Here is a 24093-nt window from a genome sequence, read left to right as displayed (position 1 = left end):
ATGTCAATTTTGTTTGCTGTAACGGTAAAAGTTTTATAATTAAATGGAATCTCCAATCAATCCTCAGTCTTTTAAGAAAAGAAAATTCAAGAATAAATGAGACTTAATTATTGTTTCTGTGTCACCTTGACGCCATTTTTTTGCACTGGTAATCAGCCAAAAGGTAGACGTCCCCCTTCTCTGTCACAACAACTGTTGCTCCATCACTCGCTGCTGCCATAGCTATGGTGACATCCTTGTGGTGCAGGGCTGACACCTGCCGAGGGGCTGTCACACACTTCTCTCCATTAGGATCCAGCAGATACCCTTCAGATGAACACACAATAACATACTGTTCATTAACATATCATGTAAACAATATACAGCGTGTTTGTGTGTTTCATATACCTGTTTAATTTTACAAATAAAAAATATATCACATAATAGCCTTTTGTGTCATCCACCTCTGATATGATGGAGGGTCTTCCCTCCTCACCAAAACTCCTACAGAAGTAAATGAACAATTGTACCATTCTACTATTTCAACACGATCATTATTCATGCTTGCATGCTAAAATTACTAACTTTAGCTTTATCTTTTATGCCGGCATGGTGTGCCACGGGGCTGTGGGTCTCATCTTTATCTGCTCAAATTTACCATTCGGTATCTGAAAAGCAGCCATTTTCTTTCATAACACTCGTTCTGCTGACATTTCAGCGTTGAGACTTACCCAGCTGGCCTCCATTGAGCCCCATTGTGTAGACAGCCTCTCTGGTCCAAAGCACTGTGTGGAACCTTCCTGCTGCAACTCCGATCACTGTCCTGCCTTTCAGCGTCTTGGAGAACACCTACATACATACGCATACAAAGGTTCCGATTTTCTAGACTTAACATCAAAGGCAATTATTAATGTACTATTTGAATAAAATAATAAATCATTTTAAAACAGAAACTTGCAGTAGTTAACATTTACAAGTAAAAAATAATGTTCCTGCGGGAGAGCACTTGTTCAAAAGTCTCTGAGGTGTCACACAATCAAAATGCAATAAAGTGCAAGTAAAAAAGCAGTGCCACAAAAGTCTATATGTAACCAAAGCCAACTGGCATATAAATAATGCTCACTACATGCAGTGCAAAATGTCATCGGCCCCCCTTCCATTCCCCTCCCTGCTATCTCTCACCTGTTTAGGGACATGAGCTGAGGCAGGTGGAGGAGCCAGACCAAGCTGGTGGAAGCTGTTGAGGCCAAAAGTGTAAACATAGCCTTCTTCTGTCAGCACCACTGTGTGGTCTTTAGCTGCCGCCACCTGGGTGCAGTGGTGGGACATCAGACCCTCCACCATCCGAGGAACCTGTGGAGAGGAACGAGAAAAAGAAGTGAGTAAGTAAGTCAGTAAAGTTTATTTATATAGCACTTTCCACAGATAAAAATTACAGTGCTTTACATTATAAACCGATACACAATAAAGTAAAATATGAATACAAAATAAAATAGCAGTGATAATCAGCACAAAGCTAAAAATAAAATCACAGCAACAAGTCATGAGGGCAGAGACATGCATATATAACAAGGAATAAAACATATAAAACTTAATAAATTATGTGTATTATGCATTCAAACAAAAGCCTGTCTGAATAGAAATGTCTTCAGGTGCTTCACTAAGTTATCACATTAATCGAGGGATCGCAGCATAAGGGGAGAGCACAACATCATTTGGGTGCAACGCCTTGAGAGACGTTGTCACCTGAGGTTATATAGCGGTTCTGAGGGACAGCCAGAAACTGTGGTTCTGATGACCTAAGTGGCTTATTAGACAAATACAGGAGGAGGTCAGTGATGTACTGTGGTGTTTGACCGTGCAAGGCTCTAAAAGTCAGCACAAGTATTTTAAAATGTTTGCAAAATCTAATGGGAAGCCAGTGAGGAGAGGATGAAATTGGTGTAATATGTGATCTCTTGTTAAAAGTTTCTCTTTAAAAGCTGAGCAGCTGCATTTTGAACAGTTTGGAGACAGTTTTAAGAAGTTTGATTTAAACAGGTAAAAATGGCATTACAATAATCTTAACGAGAAGATGCAAACACACAAATAATCATCTCCATTTCAACCTTGGTCACAACAAATTTTTATTTAGTTATGTTCCTTAATTGGAAAAAAATATGAATGCATGAGCTGACTGACATGATTATTGAGGGACATGTCGAGGAAAACACCTAAATTACTAAGGTTTTTGCTGAACACAAACACTGAGAAATCCCATGTGCTGCTTGATATCAGGTATATACCTCTCTGGAGCAATAACACGAGCCTCAGTCTTATTTGTATTTAACTGAAGGCAGTACAGAGACGGTAAGAGAAAGATTAGAAAAAACAAACTGAGTGTTCAAAACTTAAACTGCCCGAGCTCAATGTTCAGCGTTACATTTGGGTTGGACCAATAAAAAGACTGCAGAATTTCCCCTTATTCTACTGATGACAGTATCTCTGCTTGAAATTTTTGCACCAGGGCATTTCTGTGTATTACACTGCTTTATTTATAAATATTTGCCAGTCATTCCGCAACTCAAATAGCACTGTCACAGCGGGAGCCCTGTTGTTTTCTGCTCTGCTCAACTCATTTGCTGCAAAAGCTAATGTAAAAGGACAAGTCTGCTGACAGTCTGTATTTTTCTTGTTGTCAACAAATCCCATAAAAAGACCAAAATCAACAATGAATTGATCCTGCTAACAAGTACTGTCTCTGTATCCACAGTCTGATATTCTCCCTCCCTGCCATTGAGCCCCAGTGTTGCCCAAAAAGATTAGAAACAAACCAGTGAGCCATACTGTTACACTGAGTGACATGTTCCTTCATTAGCATCAACATAGGCAATGATGTTCATTTATTCATGGCAGAGGGGATTACAGTGCCTGCTCCACCTTAACTGATGAAGACAATTTACACACAATTAATGTGTGATGATATAAAAAATTGTAGCGGAAACACCTTTAAAGGACCAGAGACTCAAAACTCATTTCACTTTGTAATTGTATTTTCAAAAGAATCATATTGTTTCCCAAAGAAAATACACTCTTTGAATCCTTTGTTAGGTACATTTATGCAACTGTAAAAGTCAGTCCAATCCAGCACAACAGCTGTGCCATATATTTTACAAACCTTATAATAGCCAATTTTTGTTCTAAATTCTCAAGATGTGTTAAGTTGGTTGTATGTTTATGACTGAGATCCTTGCAGTTTGAACTGTTGTACTGCACTGCATAATACTGAAACATGTTTCTAATTAATGTTCCCCAGCATGTTTGTAAATGAGGTTGGCAAAAAATTAGAAACACCTCTCAATATAATACAGGCCAGTTCAACGTCATGACAAAGTACAGCCTCAATAATAAGCATGTAGTTATTAACATCCTGCTGACAGGGTTAATCAATACTGAACTTTATTATCTTTGTAAAAGTAGAATTTAAGGCTGAGTTGCTATATCACACTGCATTAGATTTTTACAGATGCACTTAATAAAGTGATCACTGGGGATATTTCTGTTCAGAGTGGAGACAATTTAGAAATAGTATTTTGACACAGAATCTGAGGAAGTTAGTCTCCAGTATCAGCAGCCTCAGGCATTTAACAATGGAGACAAAACAACAAACAAATACATTTTCAGACAGAAATCTGTGTTTACAGTGTGTGGCTGTGATCTGGGAGGAAGCGGCACTTTTATCAGTGGTGGACAAAATGAAAGGCTGAAACTGATTAATTGATATTCACCAGCAGGGTCTTAAAGCCACGCCATGTAAGCAAACACAACTTAAACTTAACATCCCTTTAAAGTAATTCCTTTTTCAGTTTAAGAAAGACTGTTGATGGTCATCTCAAGTGTATAATCCAACGCACTGCACCGTGTATTTTAAAACTGGAGCAGAGACACCAGTTCACAAAACACTGTACCTGTTTTGTATTCCTTACATCTATAAACATTACTGTAAACACAAAAACTCAATGGCATATAATGCCCTTTAACAAGTCTCACCAGATAAGTCTGTTCATCCCCATGGCCAAGTCGTCCTCCAAGTCCATGTCCACAGGTGAAGACCTGGCCTTTTTGAGACAGGAACACAGAGTGGAACTTACACAGGACCACCTACAGGGAGAAGAGGAGATTAATCTTCAACATTATTGCAAGTTTTTTTGTTTGTTTGTTTGTTTGTTTGTTTTGTTTGTTTATTTTGTATTTTAAAATTAGGGCTGCTTGATTATGGTAAAAGTCATAATCACGATTATACTGGTCAATATTGAGATCATGATTATTTAAATTACTCTAATCTGAAGTACTAAATATATTATTCCAGGGTAAAAAATTGAGTCTAGAGTTTGCGCTGATTGAGGCTCTTGTCATTATAATTTTGACCTCATAGCAGAGGCTGCGATGCAACTCTTTCCATGTCCTTTAGCCAAAGCCCTCTTGTAGTGATAGTAAAACACTATACCAATAAAGGCCCTTGCACAAGTGGAAAAGCAAACATCATTACTAATACATTGCTACCCTCAGGCTTTCAATAGAGCATAGGGATGTTCCCCAAAGTATCACATTGATGTGGACATTCACACACATGCATACACACCAGTGTAGTTCATTTAATTAAAAACATGTCATTGTGGAATTAATATTTAACCTCTGGCACCTGCTGGCTTGGGCCAGGAAGACAAAGAGAATACTCAGTGCCACTGGGTCATTGTGTGGTCATGAAATAAGAGCCATCTGTCCCCCACTAGGCTTTATGAAATTACTCTGCATGACAAGTCCTGCATGTCAGAAAGAAGACCCCAAAACATATTGTTTCTTCCGTAAACACCAATAAAACAGTGACAAGAATCCCAATTCATCATATCTTAAATACACAAACCACACACAATTACAAAGTATTAGGAATGGACTGACGACAAGATGTCTAACACAGTCATTACTTAATCTACTACAACTAGCATCTGGTGTGTGTACACACCACTGGGGGTGGTTTCACCGCTGCCAGTGGCTCTATTAATCACACTAAGAGCACCCACATAACAAATGCATGAAACTGTAGCTAGGCTGGCACAGTGTGGCAGCATGGCTTAACCATGCTCAGACCAGCTTAACAAAAGTCATATAGAGGAGAAGACATAGCTAATCAGTCCACACCTGACACACAGACTATGCCCTCTTTTTGACTTAGTCAAACAACGTCACAGTTAGTTTTTTTCCTGTTAATGTTCTAAGGCTGTAACTAGGGCTGCAATGTATATTGTTTTCTTAAACTGTCATTGAGATGTCAACTTGCACTATAAACAAATTAAAATAGGCTTTGATATTGCACTTTGATTATAGTGAAAACATATTAAATTACATTCTGTCTCTAGGTGCTATATTGTCTGATACACACCCTGCTGTTTACTCTCTTAGCAGGGAGTAACAATAAAGTAAAAAGTTACGTCAGGCCAGTAAATATAATCAATCTGTTGCCAAATTGGACCAGTGCTCAAAAAAGAGAGCAGATAAGAAATTAACTGTGAAATTGTCAAGTGGTAATTTTAATTTCATTTTCATTTATTTATTCGCACCATTAAAAATAGTAACAGAAAACAGGTCAAAAAGAATATAGAAAAACACGTGCCGGAGAGGTAGAAACCCAAATGGACTTATAGAGATACCTCTCCGAAGGTAATACAATAATTTGCAAGTAATACAATAAATTACAGTATGTTAATATAAGCAATATACAATAAGGTCAGCAATAAATGACAAAAGATCAAGACAAAGATTTTAGTTTCAGTCCATCCATAAACAAACACTGGTAGGTAATACAGGACTCTGGGGAGGGAGTGTTTTGCTGGTTTACCCAGGTGGTGTGCCTTATCTGGAGTACCCATGTGCATTGGCATTTTTTTTCTAATGCAACACATGTTGGCACAGAGCTGAAGCATGATGCCATTACTGGTGTGATACATGCAAGTAGGGTACCAGGGTAGGGAAGCCCTATGCTGTAGGAAAATACACCTTACTCCCTGAAGAGCTGGGTGCAACAACAGTGTGTTGTTAGCCTACCTGCTTGATGTAAACCCCGGTCCTGGCAAACACATCCACGAGCTCAGGGTGCTGTCGACTCTCCTGATTACCATGCCCGAGACTGAAATTAGTATTGTTTCCCCATGTGTATACTTCAGTTGGGTCTGTAATGAGGAAGAACACACAATTACGAGCACATTCACAACATTGACTGCCTCCACCTGAAGGTTGATTTAACCACTGGTCTTTTCCACAATTAGAAAAAGGCGAGGCAAGTTTATTCGTATTGCACTTTTCATCAACAAGGCATTTCAAACACAAGACAATATAAAAAGACACATTTAGACAAGATTTTAAATGGCCAAATAAATAAAAGATAGAAAATAAGCTACAATAAAATAAAATGGATCGAACAGAAGGATGTCCTGGTCATCCAAAGTGGGCACTACATCATTTTCTATGTCATGTGAAAATCACAAATCTTGATGGCTAGAAAGACGTATGATGGAGCACAGGGAGAGTTAAATCCCATGCATGTACAGGTGTCAAGTGCATCATTAAATCAGAATGAGTCACCATGATGCTAAGAAGCCTGGTGACTCAGTACAAAAACAAAACTAGAGTCAATAGCTTCACCATCAACGTCATATTAATGCACCATAATGTCAACGAACAATTTTCTTAATAATGTGGCATATGATGATCCTGGTGAAGGCCACAAGTCTCACAATAATGCTGTTCGTTTTCATTGTGAGTGTGACTGAAATTTTGACCTCTTTAGACTTTTTCCTGTCTTCATGCACCTAGGAAGCAGGTGACACTGTGCCAGAAAATGCAACTTAATTTAAGCACAGAAGCTTTTCGTACCTGTGTTTTTGAACACAACATGCACTGGTCGGTCCTTCATTGTAAGGTCCAGGACAGAGAGGCCCTCCTTGTCTAGAGTGGAGAGAAGTCCTCCATGCTGAAACAATGCCAAGAAAGAAAATGACTGAAAAAAATCTTGAAAATTAGCAAGGGATCATTTTATTTTCTACTTTTATGGCACCACAGGTTCTTTTAAATGTTATATTATCTGACCAGTTGGGTGATTTACTTTAAATTCATACCTTGACCAGTGATATGAGACAGTGGATATGTCCATAGAAAGCGCTGCGATGCAGAGCGGTCCAGCTGGACTCCTTATCTTTCACCATCATGTCAGCACTCTTATTTTCCAGCAGCCACTCCATTATGGCCTTCTTCCCCAGTGAGGATGCCAGGTGCAGGGCTGTGCGACCAAAGGCATCCCGCAAGGTGCACGCATTGTGACAGTGCGAGGTCAAGAAAGCCCGCAGCTGCCCCTCAGAGCCGCTTGTTAGTGCCGCTATCACCTCATCTGCATGCTGCTCTGAGCGGCATTTGGGGCCGCAGTCCGGCACTGCCAGACTCATCCTGACCTCAGCCAAATCTTCACAGTGAACCCACCTCCCTTGTGTATAAAATTCCTTGACAGCCCACCACCCACAATGGCAGAAAAAAAATTAAAAACAATACAATGCAAGGTAACAAATCAAAAAGACTGTCACCAAAATTTTGCTCAAAAACAAAGCTGCTCTCAAAGAAGAAAAATTACAAAAAGGAAAAATGTGTCAACAAAAGGTCGAGATGGTTTGGAGTGCTAGAATTGTGCTTGTGTTGAGGTTCCACCGCACCCTAGCAACCCCAGAGGGTTTCTGTGACTTGCTTCAGTCGACCATTTCAACCAAGAATTGAACACAAACTAAGGTGCTTGCAGCATGAAATGGCATCAAGAATTCAATACATACAAAACCTCTTGTGCGTTTCATACAAAATTGTACATCAGTGTTTGCAAAAATAGTATATCCTCTATATATTCTTTTAATAATTTACAAAAGGCAAAAATCTCAACAACCCTCTGACCTTCTCGCCAAGCAGTCCAACCATCAAACTTGAGGGGAAAGGCCCCCTTTCCCCCCAAAATTCTCTCTTTCCTTTTCACAACTCCATAATTGTAGAGTGCACCTAAAGAAGAAAATGTGAGAATTAATGAAAAACAATGGCGTACATTCACACTTTGTGTACTTGCAAACTGCAACAACAGCTTTGAGTGCAAGATGGAGAAGTGAAATGGGATCCAAACCTGCTAGTTCAAAGGTCAGAGCAAGTCTAGCCTAATAACAGACCCACAGAGCACAAATCAGCTGAGCCGGCAGGTTTGCAAGAAAGCTATTTGACAACGTTGTGCAAATAAGATTAAAGTTAATTAAGTCTGCATTACGGATAATGTTTTTGTGATAGTGATAGTGAAGATAGTGCACGAGCGTTGGTAAAGTGGTTCTTAATATTGACAAAACAGCAGGATTATGTAACATGCTAAGTTAGCCGAATTCCATTAGGTTGTTAATTTTCCATGTTGGCTGCCCCCCATTAAACTCCGATGAATTCTGTGTAATAGCCCTGTTTTGTTGAAGCAACTGGGCACATATTTCTTTACTAAGATAAGACAAACCTATAATGTTTCTCACATAGCTAACCAACTTCCTAGCAAGTTGTGCAAAAGCACCAGCAACTAACTAACCGTCAACGTTAGCCCACACAAGTATTAGGTCATAGTGCCCAAACCGGATAACGTTACTTCAAGCCACAGTATAATTTGTTATGTATTTTCAAAACTGACAACTAATTAAAGACTTTTCAAAAACAGCCATGAAAGAAGAGGTTTGTCAAGCACTGTTAGCTATATTTAGCTGATGCTACCTTAGCAGCTAACTTAGCTTAACTGACACATCATCCCCTAGCTTAGCGTTAGCGAGTTGGTTTGCTAACGTCGTATCATTTCTTACCTTCCGCTAGATAAAGAAAAAAGAAGACATGGCGAAAGTAGCGTCAACGGCGTAAATCCACTGTGTCATAACTACTAAGACAGAGACGCTGGTGGCTCTTTCACTGGTGCAAATGTTGACAGGACTGGATGCCTGAACCCTGCAGGGTATGTAAAAACCTCGCCAGTGTCGAGACTTCTGATTGGTCAGGGCGTGTACATCCCAGAATGCTATTGATTGATTTTTGGGGGCGTTAGTCGTGCTCAAAATGTGCTGTTGCTGCATCGATGATGTCATAGGAAATTTGACTTTTTTATTTTTAGGGTTTATTTCAAAACATATATACAGAAATAAAAATATATGTGAAAAAACGTGATAAAATTACATTTACTTAAAAAAGCATACCTCAAAATTAGTATATAGGCTACTTTGTAAATGTATTTTAAATGATACAAGAAGACAGTTTTTGTTTCATTTAAGATTTAGTTACAATTAGTTTACAAAGTGTTTGTGATAATGACTCTTTAATGATTTTTTTTTTTCTGTTTTTTATTTTTTATTTTAAAGATTATTTTTGGGGGGGGCTTTTATTGCCTTTAATGGACAGGACAGTTTAAGTGTGAAAGGAGTTGGGGGCGGGGGGCGACATGCAGCAAGCCCGTGGCCGCTGTGGTGAGTATACAACCCCTGTATATGGGGTGCTGCTCTATCCACTGAGCAACAATGAATTTTTTAATTTCTCACTAAATTTGCCTATACTTCCAACTGGATGCAATTAGGAGCAAGAGAAGCAGAGAAAATGTTTGAAGGTTGGTTTAGAATTATTTCTGTACATAATGTGACAAAATAATGGTTTGGTCCTTTAACAGAGAATAAAGATAATTTTGAGTTCCACACCACAACTATCTTTTGAGCACCACACCTTTAGGAGACATGACAGGATGTAAGTAGCTTGTAGATCCTCCACAATAACATCATATTAGTAACAATAGTTTCATAGTTGACAGATAGACTTCAGGTGGAGTATTACTTTCAGCCTTGATCCAGGTGTCATCGAAGTACTCGGATAATTGGTCACACTGACCAGGCTAAGAATAGGAAGGGGTCAAAGGAGGGTAAAGCTAAGGTTACACCAGGATCAACACAGGGGCTTCCAAATATCATATTGATGAGCAAGCCCTCCCCCACAATTCATGCATGGACACTTCAGTTTCGCTTTTCAGCAGTACAATCTTGCACAATTGAGCAGACAACTACAAGGTCACTACTCGAGTCACTTCCCAGAAGGAGATCTGGAGATAAAGACCACATAAAGAGATAAAGAAATTGACCTTTCAAAGTCAAAGTCAAAGTCAAAGTCAGCTTTATTGTCAATTCTGCAGTATGTACAAGACAAACAGAGGATTGAAATTGCGTTACTCTCAACTCTCTGTGACAGAGAGTAGACATAAATATATATATATTTAAAAAGAGATAAATAAAAACTGTACAATACAAACAATGACACATTAAAAAAATAGACAAGGCAAAGTTGTAGTAGTGCAAATGTATATGGTAGTGCAAGAAGAAAGAAATAAATTAGCTCAATAGCTCAACAGCTTTCAATTAATTTCTAGAATAATATCACTTTTTTGAACCTGTGATGCAGTCAGATGTTTGACTTTTTCCATCATCGTTTGGTTGAGGGAAATTAAACCACTTCCAAAAAGCTGTTTTATATACAGCATTGAGGAAATCTTGCATTCCTCTCACATTTGTAAGATCCAAGAGCTCTTTGCGTCACTAACACTCAGATCAAATATGATTGAACTGGAGCCCAATCTAAACTTTTATCCCATTCCATGGATCAGACGTCACAGTGGAGAGATTTTTTTTCCCCCTGGAAATAGGAGCGTTTATTTCACCAAAATGTGGTGTTTCAAATGACCATTTGAATTGAAGCATGATGATATTTAAACATTTTTTTTAAGAATTTGTTTAAAACTTTACCGCAAAACTTCAAAAAGACGTCAAGACGAAGGCACCTTCATCCAAATCATTACAAGTCATCTTGTCTTTGCTCTTAATTGGGATTTGTTATATGTGGTTCTGTATTAAGTTCGCATATCTTGACAATGTTTATCCCCTGCCTTCATTGGGTCTAGATGCCAAAATAATCCTCATGGATCCTAAAAGGAGACTTACTATGATGAACAGGAGTAATGTGACATTGTCAGTGGATCAAATGATTCATATATTTCCTTTATCACTTTTCTTTCTGCTTCTCAATACCTTCAGGCTGTTTCCCACGGAGACTATAACTTATTAAATGGGCTTTGTATTGAACTGGATTCGCAGATATTATGATATGCCTAATGGATCAAACTGGCTTTCCTGAATCAAAAAGTTTATTTTTCCCCTGTATGTGGAGTCATTGCCTATTTAATACAGCATTATGTAAAGATAATGTATTCCAAAAATGCCATCTGAACATATGTTTGTGTTTGGCAATGATTTAGTATGGGATTGCAAAAAAAATTAGCATTTTTTGTGTAGGCTAAAATTTGGATCAGATAATCAGGCATATATATTTAACTACATTGTATTATGGATATTTTTTTTTTTAAATATCTATGCAGACAGGTGCCTGGGATATGACTTTTTTGTTTTGTTTTCTTTTCTTTTGAACTGTCCTTAAATTACAAATATTTTCACTTGAGCTTCCCTCCCTGTAAATGCATGACCTTCCTTCCACCATAAATTAATTGCTATATTTTAAAAATGTACCTTGAAACGTTGTAGACAAAAGCCCTGATTTAAAAAAAAAAATCCACTCTTGTCATGCATACGGGTTAGTTAGTGCCTCCCAAGTGCGTAAATTGTTTTTTGACGTGCTTCCTCCTTTTTTGTACCACCCCCTCCAATATATTAAATAACGAACGGTCCCTTATGAATTTGACCATATTGTTTTATATGGACTGCAGCCTCATCCTAGAGTGTAACAGTGAAGCAGAATTGTTCTTCGCACTGTTTTCACATGGCTTGGGACGTCACTGGAGCTCCCTCAGGAACCCCTAGAGGTCCCTGGACCCCAAGACACAGGGCTCAATTTCAGTAGCAGCACTAGAAAGCTACACGTTATTTTAGAAAAACTGGTCGTGATTTTCATAATTAGATGTTTTGCTGTCGTGTTAAAAGCCAATTAAAAATAACGTGTGGCTTCATCACAAGTGCAAAATTTTAATAAAAATGTGAATGAAACTTGTCAGACTTTTCTATTCACCCCCTTGTTGCTGGAAAATGGTACGCTCCCTCCTTCCAATGGTCTGCACTGTGCTGCTGTGTTTAGTCTCTCCCTCTAGACTCACAACGTTTAGGAAAGCAGCGAGCCTGAAGTACGCATGTAGTAATACATGGCACCATTAGGAGACAGGGAGCATTGTTTGTTTCGAAACCAGCAGCCCGAGTGAGTTATTTGACATTTTTACATCGGACTTTATTGTTTTGCCACGATTGGAAAGATACCATAAAAACCTGAGGTTTGGAAGACAAACGAAGGAGAAAGCCTGTAAGTTTGCGAGCTCCGCCCGCATCACCTTCATCCTCATGGAAACGTAGACTTAGGCTACCCTACGCCAGGATGGTTTGGGGGTAGTTATATGGAGTCTGAGTGGGGACTAGTAGCAGTTTTGGAAAGGACAAAGGCGGGAGACACAGTCGAAAAACTTTCCCCCGGTGAGTCACGGCGGTGAGTGGGTTGGATTGTTGTAAAGTAATCTTTACGCACGCTCTGCGCAGACAGATTTGTATAGTGCAAGATGCGCCTGTTGAGCACGTCGCGCGGATGTGACCGAGAGGGAACACACATGACCGGAATGATTCATTTGCTTTTTGTCCTCGCGGCCGTGCTGTCCTGTCAGGGCTGTCCGGACATGTGTAAGTGCGACTCACAAACTGTGAAATGCCAAAACAAGAACTTGGACGCGATTCCGCATTCTTTACCGGCCGATACCAAATTCTTGTTCGTCACTGGAAACAACATTTCCCGGATCAGTATGGACTCTTTCCCAACCCGCCTGGAACAGTTAACAGATCTCTATCTCAGTGGGAATGAGATGGAGTCGGTGGATGCAATGGTATTTGATAACTTGCCAAACCTTGTGCGGCTGGACCTGAGCAACAACAGCATCCAGAATTTTAGTGAAAGAGCTTTCCCTGCTGATAATAAAGTGCAGTTCTTGAATCTCAGTAGGTCTTTGCACAATTATTCCTATGCTGATGAGGTTCTAAGCTTTCTACAGAGTGGAAACCTCCTCCAGCTCACAGCCTTGGACTTGTCCAACAATGACCTTGTGATTCTCTCAGACAATGTATTCGTCAGCCTCTCCAACCTGGTGAACCTCAGCCTGCAGAACAGCTCCATCATCTCCATTCAGAACGGGACGCTGAGGGTGCCACCGCTGCGTGACCTTGACCTGAGAGACAACAGCTTTAGGGACCTGCCCACCACCACGCTGGCAGAGTTCAGCCTCAAGCCCGCTCTCCAGATTCGACTGTCGGGGAACCCCTGGCACTGCAACTGCTTCATCGACGAAATGCTGCTGTGGCTGAAAAACTCCACTCAGGTCATTGACATGCAGAACCTAACCTGCGCGGACCCCAAGGCCCTGAGACGCCAGCCGCTGCTGCAGTTAGAGCAGTCACAGCTGAAGTGTGCAGGCAATATGGAGGGCGTGCTGGAGACTTCTTATGTCTTTCTGGGGCTGGTGCTGGCCCTCATTGGCGTCATATTCCTGCTGGTGCTTTACCTAAACAGAAAAGGCATCAAGCGATGGATGTACAACATCCGGGATGCTTGTAGGGACCACATGGAGGGGTACCATTACAGGTACGAGATAAACTCTGACCCACGTTTGGCCAACCTGAGCATCAATTCGGATGTGTGAGCGAAGACGGGACACTGTCTGGGGACCCCATAGTGAGATATGAAATGACTTGTACTGTTAAAATTTGCATGAAAGTCTTCCTCCCCTTCCCTCCTTTCCCCACATGATGCTATTCAGATCTGTCATAGCTCCTAATTAACCCCCCTCACGACCTCCATTCAAGCACTGCCGCATGTCCTATACAAGTACCTGGCAGCTGTGATGTCAACTGCATTTCCTCCGTGTAACATTGCATGGACAATGAATTGTGGCGAAGGTTTTTTTTTTTTTATTCTGGAGAGTTGCAAAGAGTGCTATATTCTATTTTTACTTTTCCTAAAGGATAAATGTACGGAGTGACTTTTAAGTGAAAGAAAACATACTGGTCATTGCATCCTTCTCATTATGCCTCTGCTGCTTGTTTATGAGTTTGTTCTTTTTACCATGTGAATTTTGTGATATACAGTATGCCTCTTGAATGACTAGTGCACATTGCATAGATTTTTGGATTTTAGTAGGTGGATGTAATTGCTCTTTTATTCTGTGAAGATATTCGGCAAAATAAAATGCCTCTGGATTGCTGGTATCTGTCTTGACTAAGGACCCTTTTTAATCTTTAGACTCAGAGTGTGATCCACAGGGGAGACTCTCATTCCTCAGGCAGTGCCACAGCTAGCATAAAAGCATGACAAATGCAAAATTTTAAACATTTGTCAACCAGTTGAAGAATGTTTCAATTTATATATACCGAAGTATGTCTGCTGCAACAGTTTAAAGGGACAGTTCACCCCCAAATCAAAATGTATATTGTTCCTCTTACCTGTAGTGCTATTTATCAGTGTAGATTAATTAATTATGAGTTTCTAAGTGCTGGAGATATCAGTCGTAGATATGTCTGCCTTCTCTTGCATATAATGGAACTAGATTGCATTCGGCTTGTGATGCTCAAAGTGCCAAAAACCCCCAAAAAACAACAACTTTGGAAAAACTCAACAGCAGTGTTTGTCTAGAAATCACAACCCTGTTACTGAAGACAATCCACAGATTTTGTAGTGAGCAATTTCATGTGGGACCTATTTTCTCTCTACCTAACTACACCCGCCAAGCATATGACCATGCAGAAGGAAGAGAGCATCTGCTCATGGCTAGTGCTTGTGACGGTGTAAGACCTAAACATTAACAGTGTTCTCCTTGGCTGAACTGAAATATTAGTTCAGTGGTGCTAGGTGAGTTAGCAGTAGGTGCACACTTTCTTCTGCACAGTGATGCGGTTGCTGGGTGTAGTTTGATAGAAAGAAAATGGTCCCAACATGAAACTTAAGAGGTCGGCCTGACAACTGCAGAAGGAAGTGTGCATCTACTGCTAGTTCACCTAGCTGAGCTAGCTAATGTTAAAGCTCAGCCAAGCATGTAAACATGCTTACATCTCACACTGCCACGAACACAAGCCTTACATGAAACTTCTCACAAGATTTGTGGATTATCTTGAGTAACAGGGTCATGATTTCTAAAAACAGACATTGCTGTTCAGTTTATCAAATGTATTATTTTGGCACTTTAAACACCACAAGCCAAGTGCCATCTAGTTCCATTATATTATGAGAAGGCAGACATCTCTATGGCTGACATCATGAACACTCAGCAACTTACACCAAAACAATCTAGATTTATAAATAGCACTACAGGTAAGAGGAAACGTGCTGTTGGTTTTTTTTTTTTTTTTTTTTAATTTGGGTGGACTTTCACTTTAAGTGCTCTTTGCGTTAACAAGTGAGTTGCAGCAAAAGGGAATAAAGTCAAATTAAGAAGTTGAATAGAGGACACATGCTGTCTGAATTTCAATGAGCTTCTATCTGTAGGTCTATAGGTGATGAGAGGAGCAAACTTTTATCTCCCATCCAATTTGCTTCCTGCTGTGAATCTGATAAAGATCCCTGGCTCTGCTGCAAATTCCCCAAAATAATGTGTGTGAGCTGCAGCCAGTGGACACATTTTACATCCAACAGCCCGTACCTGTTGGCTGAAAGCATTTCAATGTACTCCAGATGCAAAAACCAGGGGAAAAATGGTATATGCTGTTTCGTGGCACATGCAAATGAAGGCAAACTGAACCCGAGATTCTCATGGGGCACACAGAGGTATTATGGAAATGAGCTCAAGCGGCTTTTCATGTAACCCTGTTTTAAGGGAACTAGCATCCTTGGAAAAAGTGCTCTCTATTAGCGTTTATACCCGACTGTCGATTGCTATTTTTTTGCCGGCCAGTATAGTATGGATGAATATTTAATGAGTGGTATTTGTTTGAAGGGTATAGCATGCATGTTGCTGTCTAGCAGTCTAAATTAATGAAGATGTTTGTTGTGTCTGCACACAGGAATGACCTTCCTTGGCCCTTTTGAAGAGCACCTGGATAGATAATAACTTCCCTCTCCCCCCTATCTCTCACTCCTCCGTGCACAAACACACATCCTCTCTAACAACTGGGCCTTACATAGCCTGCAGCTATATGTCATTATTTGTGGTAAAACAGCATGGCTTGCGCAGATTCCCCAGCCTCAATGTCGCAGCAGCAACGTGTGTCGTCATATTTGTGTTTCATTATGTAAAACATTTTGTCATCAGCAGCAGCAATAATTATGAATGTCTCTGGATGTGTCTGATTACGTTTGTTCAACACAAAGATGGGAAGCAACGCCTGTGTAACACTATCTGTCTGGTCTGCTGCTCTGGCTGGTGTTACTGCTCTATATGTCTCCTGACAAACACGGCAGCCACTCCAACTGTCTCTGTGGGCTGGAGACGTGTTGACACACCTTCAGCTTCACACTTCCTGCCTCGAAATTTCTTTTTCTGGGAGACTTTTGTTCAAAAGCAGCATTGCCAATCTTAGAGATGAGAATGAGTGTGTAGCTGCATGCAATATGCTGCAAGATTTCTTGTAATAGGATTATTATTCTCCATTGGTTTTGAGGTGTGATTGTTAGATTCTCATGATCACACCTTCATTTCTTGTTTTTATCAATTTTGTACAATCATGATTTTGATGGTGGAACCCCTAGAATTTTTTCATAGAGGTGGCTGGTAGGGCTAAACTAAATTTTAGGAATTCTTTTATGCTGTTGAAGTATATACTCTACCGAATACTATGTTACTAAGGAGTTGCATACTGATATACTTTGGTTTCTCATTTTACAGTCAACATTACTAATTATCTGATTTGCATAGTCTAATGTCTGCAATTTATTGTTCTTCAGTTGGCTGGTTGTCCTTTTCCTTAAAGAAGACAAATATACAGCTTTAATTTGAAGGAGTACATTTATTATAAGGACCAAAACATTCACCAGGAACAAGCCTTTAGTTTAGGGGAGAATTGTGGGTACCCATAGAACCCATTTTTATTCAGATATCTTGAGATGAGAGTTCAAGGGACCCCTTTGAAATTAGCCACACCTGTTTTTCCCTCACCAAAATTTAGCCTAATTTCAGAGCGTTACTTAGCCCCTTCCCCGACAACCTATGGCAACATGGTTGGTACAAATGGATGCTGTTGGTTGTCTAGCTTCACAAGATACCACTGGCTGGCTTGAAAAAATTTAGAGCATCACAGGCTCTTACCCAACCTCTTACCCACCAAAATAAGTGTGTGTATGTGGGTTTTTTAAACACAGTAAAAACCCACTAAAAGTTGCCAGTAGACCAGAGTGCCTTTTTGTGCGAGTGTGTGTGTGTTTTCTCTATGGTGTGTCACATTCAATGTCATCAACAGGCTGAAAAACTTGTTAGTAGTCTAAACAGTAGAAAACAGCATGAAGGCCAATAAAAATGTGACATTTTTTTTTAGATATATCTCTTACTGTCTCTCCCTCTCAAACCTGGTGCCAACTAAATTGTGTACGTTGTTTTGAGCGGTGCTTGGACGGAGATGGATGGTATTCTGTGGCATCCAGTCATTGCTCAGACAAAGGAGCTTAAATTAGCGCGTCCACCTGGATCTTGTGTTTCCATCACTGCTGATTGCAGCTGAAGCTGCTAAATACTTTTTACTATTGCAGATTCATTTGACTTAGGTATGAATGCCAAATGTAAGCTATACAATTTAAAAAAAGCTAGATGTTTGCAGATGTTAGCTTTGTTGTTGTTGCTGTTTTTTGTGCAGTTGTAAAGGGGCCTAAAAGACTAACATGGCATCCAATTATTTTCACTGGGAGTTGAGGGTCAAAGCCCCCCTTTGGGGGACAACTGGACTTTGTAAGTTGATTTAAGTTGGTCAAACAATCCTAACATAGATGTAGATTTGGGGTAGAATATTTAGAATGTGCATTTTTGCCCTTCAGTAAAAATAATTTTAGCAGAGGACTTTTATTATGATGAAATTAAAGACATTTTCACCAAAAACTGATGTAAATAAAGCAAAACTTTACTGAAAGACAAAAAAAAAAAGTACAAAAAAATTACCAGAACGTAGAAAAATAAGGGAAGGCACTCGAAACATCCTGAGGGAGGAACACAAACCCCTGGTTTTATATGTGTCCCCCCACTGTTAAAACAATACCTGTGCCCTTGAATCCAAAGCCCAAAGGTTGGTAGTTAGAAGCAATTGTATTCTCACTACAGATTTGTAATTGTTGCAGGTTCATCATGGAGATGGATAGTCTCTTAATCACACACACACACACACACACACACACACACACACACACACACACACAATTCCCCAAAGTGAGGCTTCCCTACCTCTCTGTCCCAGGAGGGACGTACAGGTGCAGGCTGCTTATAACCTAATGTTTCCACAGAGACTGTCGGTGAGCAGTCCTCCTCCTCACACACTCCACAGATTCATATTAACGAGTGATTCTGCCCAGCCACACCTTGTGCTACGCTTGGCAGAGCAGGTGTAATTACAGCGAGGAAAAAAAGCAAGCAAGCGAGACAGTGAATGGTTGAAGGGGAAGAAGAGTGAAACAGATGAGTGTTGAAAGTGCTCTTTGTTCTAAAAGCCAGCGATACCTTCCCTGGCTCGCTCAGTGGCCCCTTTGTGCTTGTTAACACAGGTCTCCAAACAGCTTTGACGTCTAAATAGCCGGTCATTGACTTATGGTGTCAACGGAGATCCAGAGAAGTAGCAGTGTGTCTCGGGCAGCTCCCTGGACTCTCTCAGCTGTCTGTTAGGGCAGGGGGAGGTCTGCTGTTTGTTCTTGTCACTAAACACAGGCCAAGTCTCAGACACCACAGTCAGCCATGTTTGGTCTGCTGCACTTTGCTGTTTATCTGGCCTACAGAGGCCCCGACTATGACATGATTGCAGACAGAAACATTACTTTTATCCCACAGCTGCCCTTTTGTTTGAACAGTGCGTCACCTTGGTGTGGGTGTTAAATGGTTGTCATTCACCTTTAGGTCTTTGTTGCATAACTGATAAATATTACAGTAGGTGTGAATTGGAGGCGCTAATAATTGAATCACGCTTTTTCATTATTTACCTTGGGTTTAAAGGATAGGAGTTTTTTCGATTCCATCTTACACAATACTCACATGCCCATATTTATTGAATATCTGAGAAGTAAGCTCTTCCTTGTGCAATGCTAATGTAAGGGCAAAGTTAAATCCTTTGTTACAATCCTTCCCTGCAGCTCAACAAGCAAACACTGTCGAAACACTTGAGGGGAATTTAATACAAAAAAAAGCTTTAAACTGTGATTTTGGAAACTTGCATTTCCAGAGCCTCATTTTGGCTCCAGCCAGATAGGAATCTCTTGCAGAGCAAGGCTGCGGCCAATTATGTTAAAATCTTTCATGTAATCTGTGGCTTTAACTGCACACTTTAACTGCGCATAGGATATAGACTTGAAGGCGGTACCTTGGGCCAGACAATGGGCATACTCCCTAAGGAGAAGCTTGTTTTCAGGATGAACTTGAAGAACAAAAGTCTCATCCCTTGCTGCTGTTTCATGACCTGCAGACCTTGTGCGGGGGTAAGAAATCGATGAGTGTAGTTAAAACAATACCACAGCTATGAGGCAAATATACCAAAAGGCGTTATTAAACTCAGTCATGAAGGAAAAAATGCAACAACGACACCAATAACAGCCAAGAGCAAGGACTGTGGTTCATATTTTGGAATCACACTGCAAAAGGGATCACTTAACAGCCAGTACAAACAGAAGGAATAATTACAGCTAACGGTAAGCAATACAGACAAAATCTCATGGTATATGTAATTTTATATCACAGGAACGGTATTTCTTGAAACACACTAATTGTTCTGTAAATTCAATTTAAAAAATGGTTAAAAATCATACCATACTTCATCACATTTGATCATTTTCTACTTATATCTGGAACTTCCATAGAAAAAAAGAGACAACTGCCTCACATGAAACAACTTAGGTGTAAAAAAAGTTTTTGTTGTAAAAAAAAAAACCCAACATATTGCATCAGCATGTAAACTACATATTTCTGAGTTAAATATTGACTATATATTGCAAAGCTTATTTTAATCATTGATATAAAATGCATATATCTTTACATACATTACATCATATAGGTGCAAAACAAATATTTCTGCCATATATTCACCCTTAAAAGTTCTACAATATCTGGAAAACTAACAATGAAATCTAAAATATGCACATACATGCCACCTTATCTGAGAAACTTTAAATATTTTTAAGGCATGTGTGTGCATACAAGTTAAAATATATGTGAAAATTAAACAAATATATAAAAATCAAATATGTCCACATATATGAAGTTATTTTAATACTGTCCCAGTATTTAAAATATATATGCATACATGGCCATATCAGATTTTTGTATGGGTTGAGTTAAAAACAAGACTCAAAACGGTAAAAGTAAAATTCGTCCAGAATGTAAGCTTTAAGGTTCCTGAGAACAATAATTTGAAGTGTTGCAGGTTTCAGTATTTACCACTTTTACTCTCCTCCTTCATGTCCTCCCAAATCACGATACCTAGTGAGGAAGCTGGATTCACAAGATCATGCCTAAGCCCTTATTTGCTACATTTAGGTTCAGAATTTCTGCTTTGCCAGTCAGAAAATTTCAAGTCCTAAGCCCCCTTAAATATGATTTCCCATTAGGAGAGTCAGAGGAACCTCATCAACCCCGACCTCAAGATCCAAAACAGCTACTCTGCGCATCAACAGTAGTTAAAGCTGAAGTAAGGTACTGTTTATTTGCTCGTCTCTCTTATTTGTGTTTCATTAAAACAATAGTATACACTGTACTGTCCGACTTCTATCTGTGGCAATGATGCTCAAGTGTTTGTATCTCCAACCTCTGATTTCTGAGGTAAATGGAATACAGCAACAGCCTGCCCCAAATATCTACATTTCTACTGTTATACATGGTATATACACTGGTGTTGCTCACTCTTAATCACAGCAAATAGTTCTTTTAATGATAATGGCGAGGCAGAATCACATTTAGCTAGAAATCTGAACCCCTTCTTTAATAAAGACATTTAGTGGTCTGACCCCTCCAAGCAAAACTGAATGTTTGAAACTGTCAGTACAAATTTGTGAAATTCAAAAGTACCAATTAGTTGCACACCTGCAGCTGAAAAACATACTGTCCTTCAAAATCTGATTATCAGTCCAACCGCTATATCCCTACACCATAACACTTCACTCACAGACACTGTCCTGCACTTACAACTGTGTTTGTTGAGCCACATTTAATATGCCAGTGCACTTTCCCAGTGTTGAGAGACAGACTGGCAGGTTATCAGATTGCCAGAGTGCCGTAATTACATTCACTGCACCGCACTGGTCTGCTGCTCCACAAACACCTGGCAAGTTGCCCCAGCCACTGACCTTTCCCGAAGAAGAAAAAAAACAACAGGCTATGTAAATGGCAGTCATATGGGGCACTCATAGTAGACTGAAGTTATGATAAAGATTTGTGAACAAAAGCAACAGAAATCCCCTCTCTGATGCGCCACCATTGCTCCTGATCCTTGTGCATTGACGGCCGAGACTACTTGTCATAAACCCCCTCGGCTGCCACCTCTGTAACCTCCCTCCACATGAGATGCCTCTGCTTCTCTAATGTGGATTTATGATGGCGCACATGAGTGTGTTGTGAAAGCCTGCCTCCTGTTGAGCCATGTTGAGCTTAATGAACAAGTGGCCTCCTAAACGAAGACGGATCTGAGCTGACAGCGTTGCGGCCTCTCAGAGCCAGCTCTGCCGCGCAGCATCTGCCATCTTGAGGGACAGACGCAGGGATGGGGGAGATCAGGAGGCGAATGCAGCATTGTGGATCTAAGATATCTGGTGGCTTTTACAAAGGCGGAAGTCAATTTGATGCAGGTAAAATGTCAAAATACACACTGAGAATGACCTTTACATGTAAAATTGTCAGCTCTATGGGTCAGATGAGGCTCCTAGTTTGTTTTTACAGAATGTAGAGTAACTGCATGATAGCTGAGGATGTAAAATGTTAATAATATACTGACCTTTCCTGGGTGACCTTTATACTTAGAAGACACGAGGGAATAGATTTAATTGTTTCAAAAAGATTCTTTTTTTGTGGTACAAGATTTGCACAAGATTTCACTACGAATAAAAATGTATGTCGTTATAATCAACATATCTAAATGATAGCCACTAAAATCTTTTTATTTCTGGTCCATCACATGCTTTGTGTTGGATGTAGACAAGAATCATTATACTGACAGAATGAAAATGTTGGCCCAATGCAGCTTAAAACCTAAATCAGAAAATGATTTTTTGCATATATTAAACATAATAAGAATAATAAAAAAGTTACATTTGTAAAGGGATTAGTAAAGAAAAAAAAAGAAAATTTTTTTAATCCTTTCAAACTTGGGCTAATTGCCCTGATTTCTTTCAAAACATGGCTAGAAGGCAATGAGCAATTCAAGATGTAATGACCCAGACATCAAGATGTCAAGATATTAGTAAAAAGTACAAGAAAATTAACTGAAAATTAGTACAAAAACAAACAGATGAAACAACAAACAAAAAAACAAGGAAATTACCTGGAAATTATAGTAATTTTGTAAAAAAAAAAAAAAAAAAATCAGAATTATGAATACCGTTTTTTCCCACTAGCTTTAAAAAAAAATCAACATCTACTAATTTCTTGCAATTTACAGGACATTTCTTGCCATGTTGCCTATTGCCTTTTTACCCCATGCTTTTGAGAGAAATTAAACCAATTAGCCCAGGGTTGGGTTCATGGATTTAAATTTCTTTAAAAGGCATTTGAATGCAGAAAAGTGACGTTGCTCCAGGTTTCAGAAGAGATTTGTAATTTGTAAATTACAGATTTGAAAAAAAAAGTAAATCTTTTTAATTTGTAAAAACAAAAAATGCATAAAATTTAATCTGAAATAACACATAATCTCAGCTGTTTAGAGCTAAAAGTCACCAGCTAAAAAAAGGCACACACAGTTAATGATATTTCAGTTTTATGCATGTAGAGGTCAGACTGTGCCATACATCTCCTGCAACCTTTCATGTCTTAAGAGTCAGTCTTCACTCAGCATAGCAAATGTTGAAAATGTTACCCCTGAGTGCTGCAGCTACAAATCTATCAGACACACATGGGTGATTTTTGTGTTGATTTCTCAGCACTCGATAGCATCACTGATCAATGGGCCAGTCTCAACAGGAGCCCCTGTTTTCCCTCACCACATTTTCTGTGAACTCAAACTTGAAACCCTTCTGGTAATGTCTGTTACGTGAGGGACGAGAGTGGTGTTTCCATTGCATTTTAAAACCACTTGAGACTGATTAATGTGTGGACATGTACATGTGATGCCTGGCTCATGCGTCAAGTGCTCTTAAAGAGAGTGAGAGGTGTTTTTACACTCATTTGTTGCATAAATGAGCTGATATCCTGACAGATGTGCTGAATAGATTGCTGGCCTTAAGCTTTTACAGCCAGCCAGTCTTTGTTCCCCACTTTGTCTTTGGCCTCAGTGGTTTATTTCAAAAATATTCTGTAACTATGAAATAAAAGATCAGAAGACTCTCAGGATGACTGTCTAGTGTTTATAACCCTCACAGACTGACGGCTAATGAGAAGTGTTAATGATCAAACAACCCCTTGGTCCTCAGAATCATAGGCTGCCAATTAAGAAGAATAGTTCACTGATTGTGCATAACAATGAAGTAAAGGAGAAAGGAAGCTAAATTTGAATCATTAAAATAGCTACTATCTGGATTTGGCCATATTTTTCAGCTCATGGACGTACGTTACTGTACTGCTCAGTTACACCATCTCATACTGATCCAATCCAAACAGCCCTGACTGAACAGGTGTTTACAGTGTCTGAGCACAGATTACTTTATCAT

The 24093-nt window shown here is 39.6% G+C and overlaps 2 protein-coding genes across 2 annotated transcripts in view; one reads left to right on the top strand and one right to left on the bottom strand.

Moving 5' to 3' along the window:
* ibtk (inhibitor of Bruton agammaglobulinemia tyrosine kinase) overlaps nt 1–8987 on the bottom strand; it is a 30027-nt gene extending 21040 nt beyond the window's left edge. Inside the window, exons 1-9 of the mRNA XM_042489806.1 lie at nt 8868–8987; nt 7945–8046; nt 7131–7508; nt 6889–6985; nt 6061–6185; nt 4009–4119; nt 1162–1332; nt 711–828; nt 126–306 (exon numbers count right to left, since the gene is read on the bottom strand). Coding sequence (XP_042345740.1) covers nt 126–306; nt 711–828; nt 1162–1332; nt 4009–4119; nt 6061–6185; nt 6889–6985; nt 7131–7508; nt 7945–7968 — 1205 coding nt within the window. The 5' untranslated portion in view covers nt 7969–8046; nt 8868–8987. The remainder of the gene's footprint in view (nt 1–125; nt 307–710; nt 829–1161; nt 1333–4008; nt 4120–6060; nt 6186–6888; nt 6986–7130; nt 7509–7944; nt 8047–8867) is intronic.
* A 3207-nt stretch (nt 8988–12194) lies between these two features.
* tpbgb (trophoblast glycoprotein b) lies at nt 12195–14346 on the top strand. The gene has a single exon (XM_042490104.1). The coding sequence runs from the start codon at nt 12644–12646 to the stop codon at nt 13769–13771; it is 1128 nt and encodes a 375-aa protein (XP_042346038.1). The 5' UTR covers nt 12195–12643; the 3' UTR covers nt 13772–14346.
* The last annotated feature ends 9747 nt before the right edge of the window (nt 14347–24093 follow it).

The sequence above is a fragment of the Plectropomus leopardus genome, chromosome 7, assembly GCF_008729295.1.
Source record: "Plectropomus leopardus isolate mb chromosome 7, YSFRI_Pleo_2.0, whole genome shotgun sequence".
Taxonomy (NCBI): domain Eukaryota; kingdom Metazoa; phylum Chordata; class Actinopteri; order Perciformes; family Serranidae; genus Plectropomus; species Plectropomus leopardus.
Note: the sequence above shows the minus strand (reverse complement) of the source record. Positions and strands in the feature narration are given on the sequence as shown.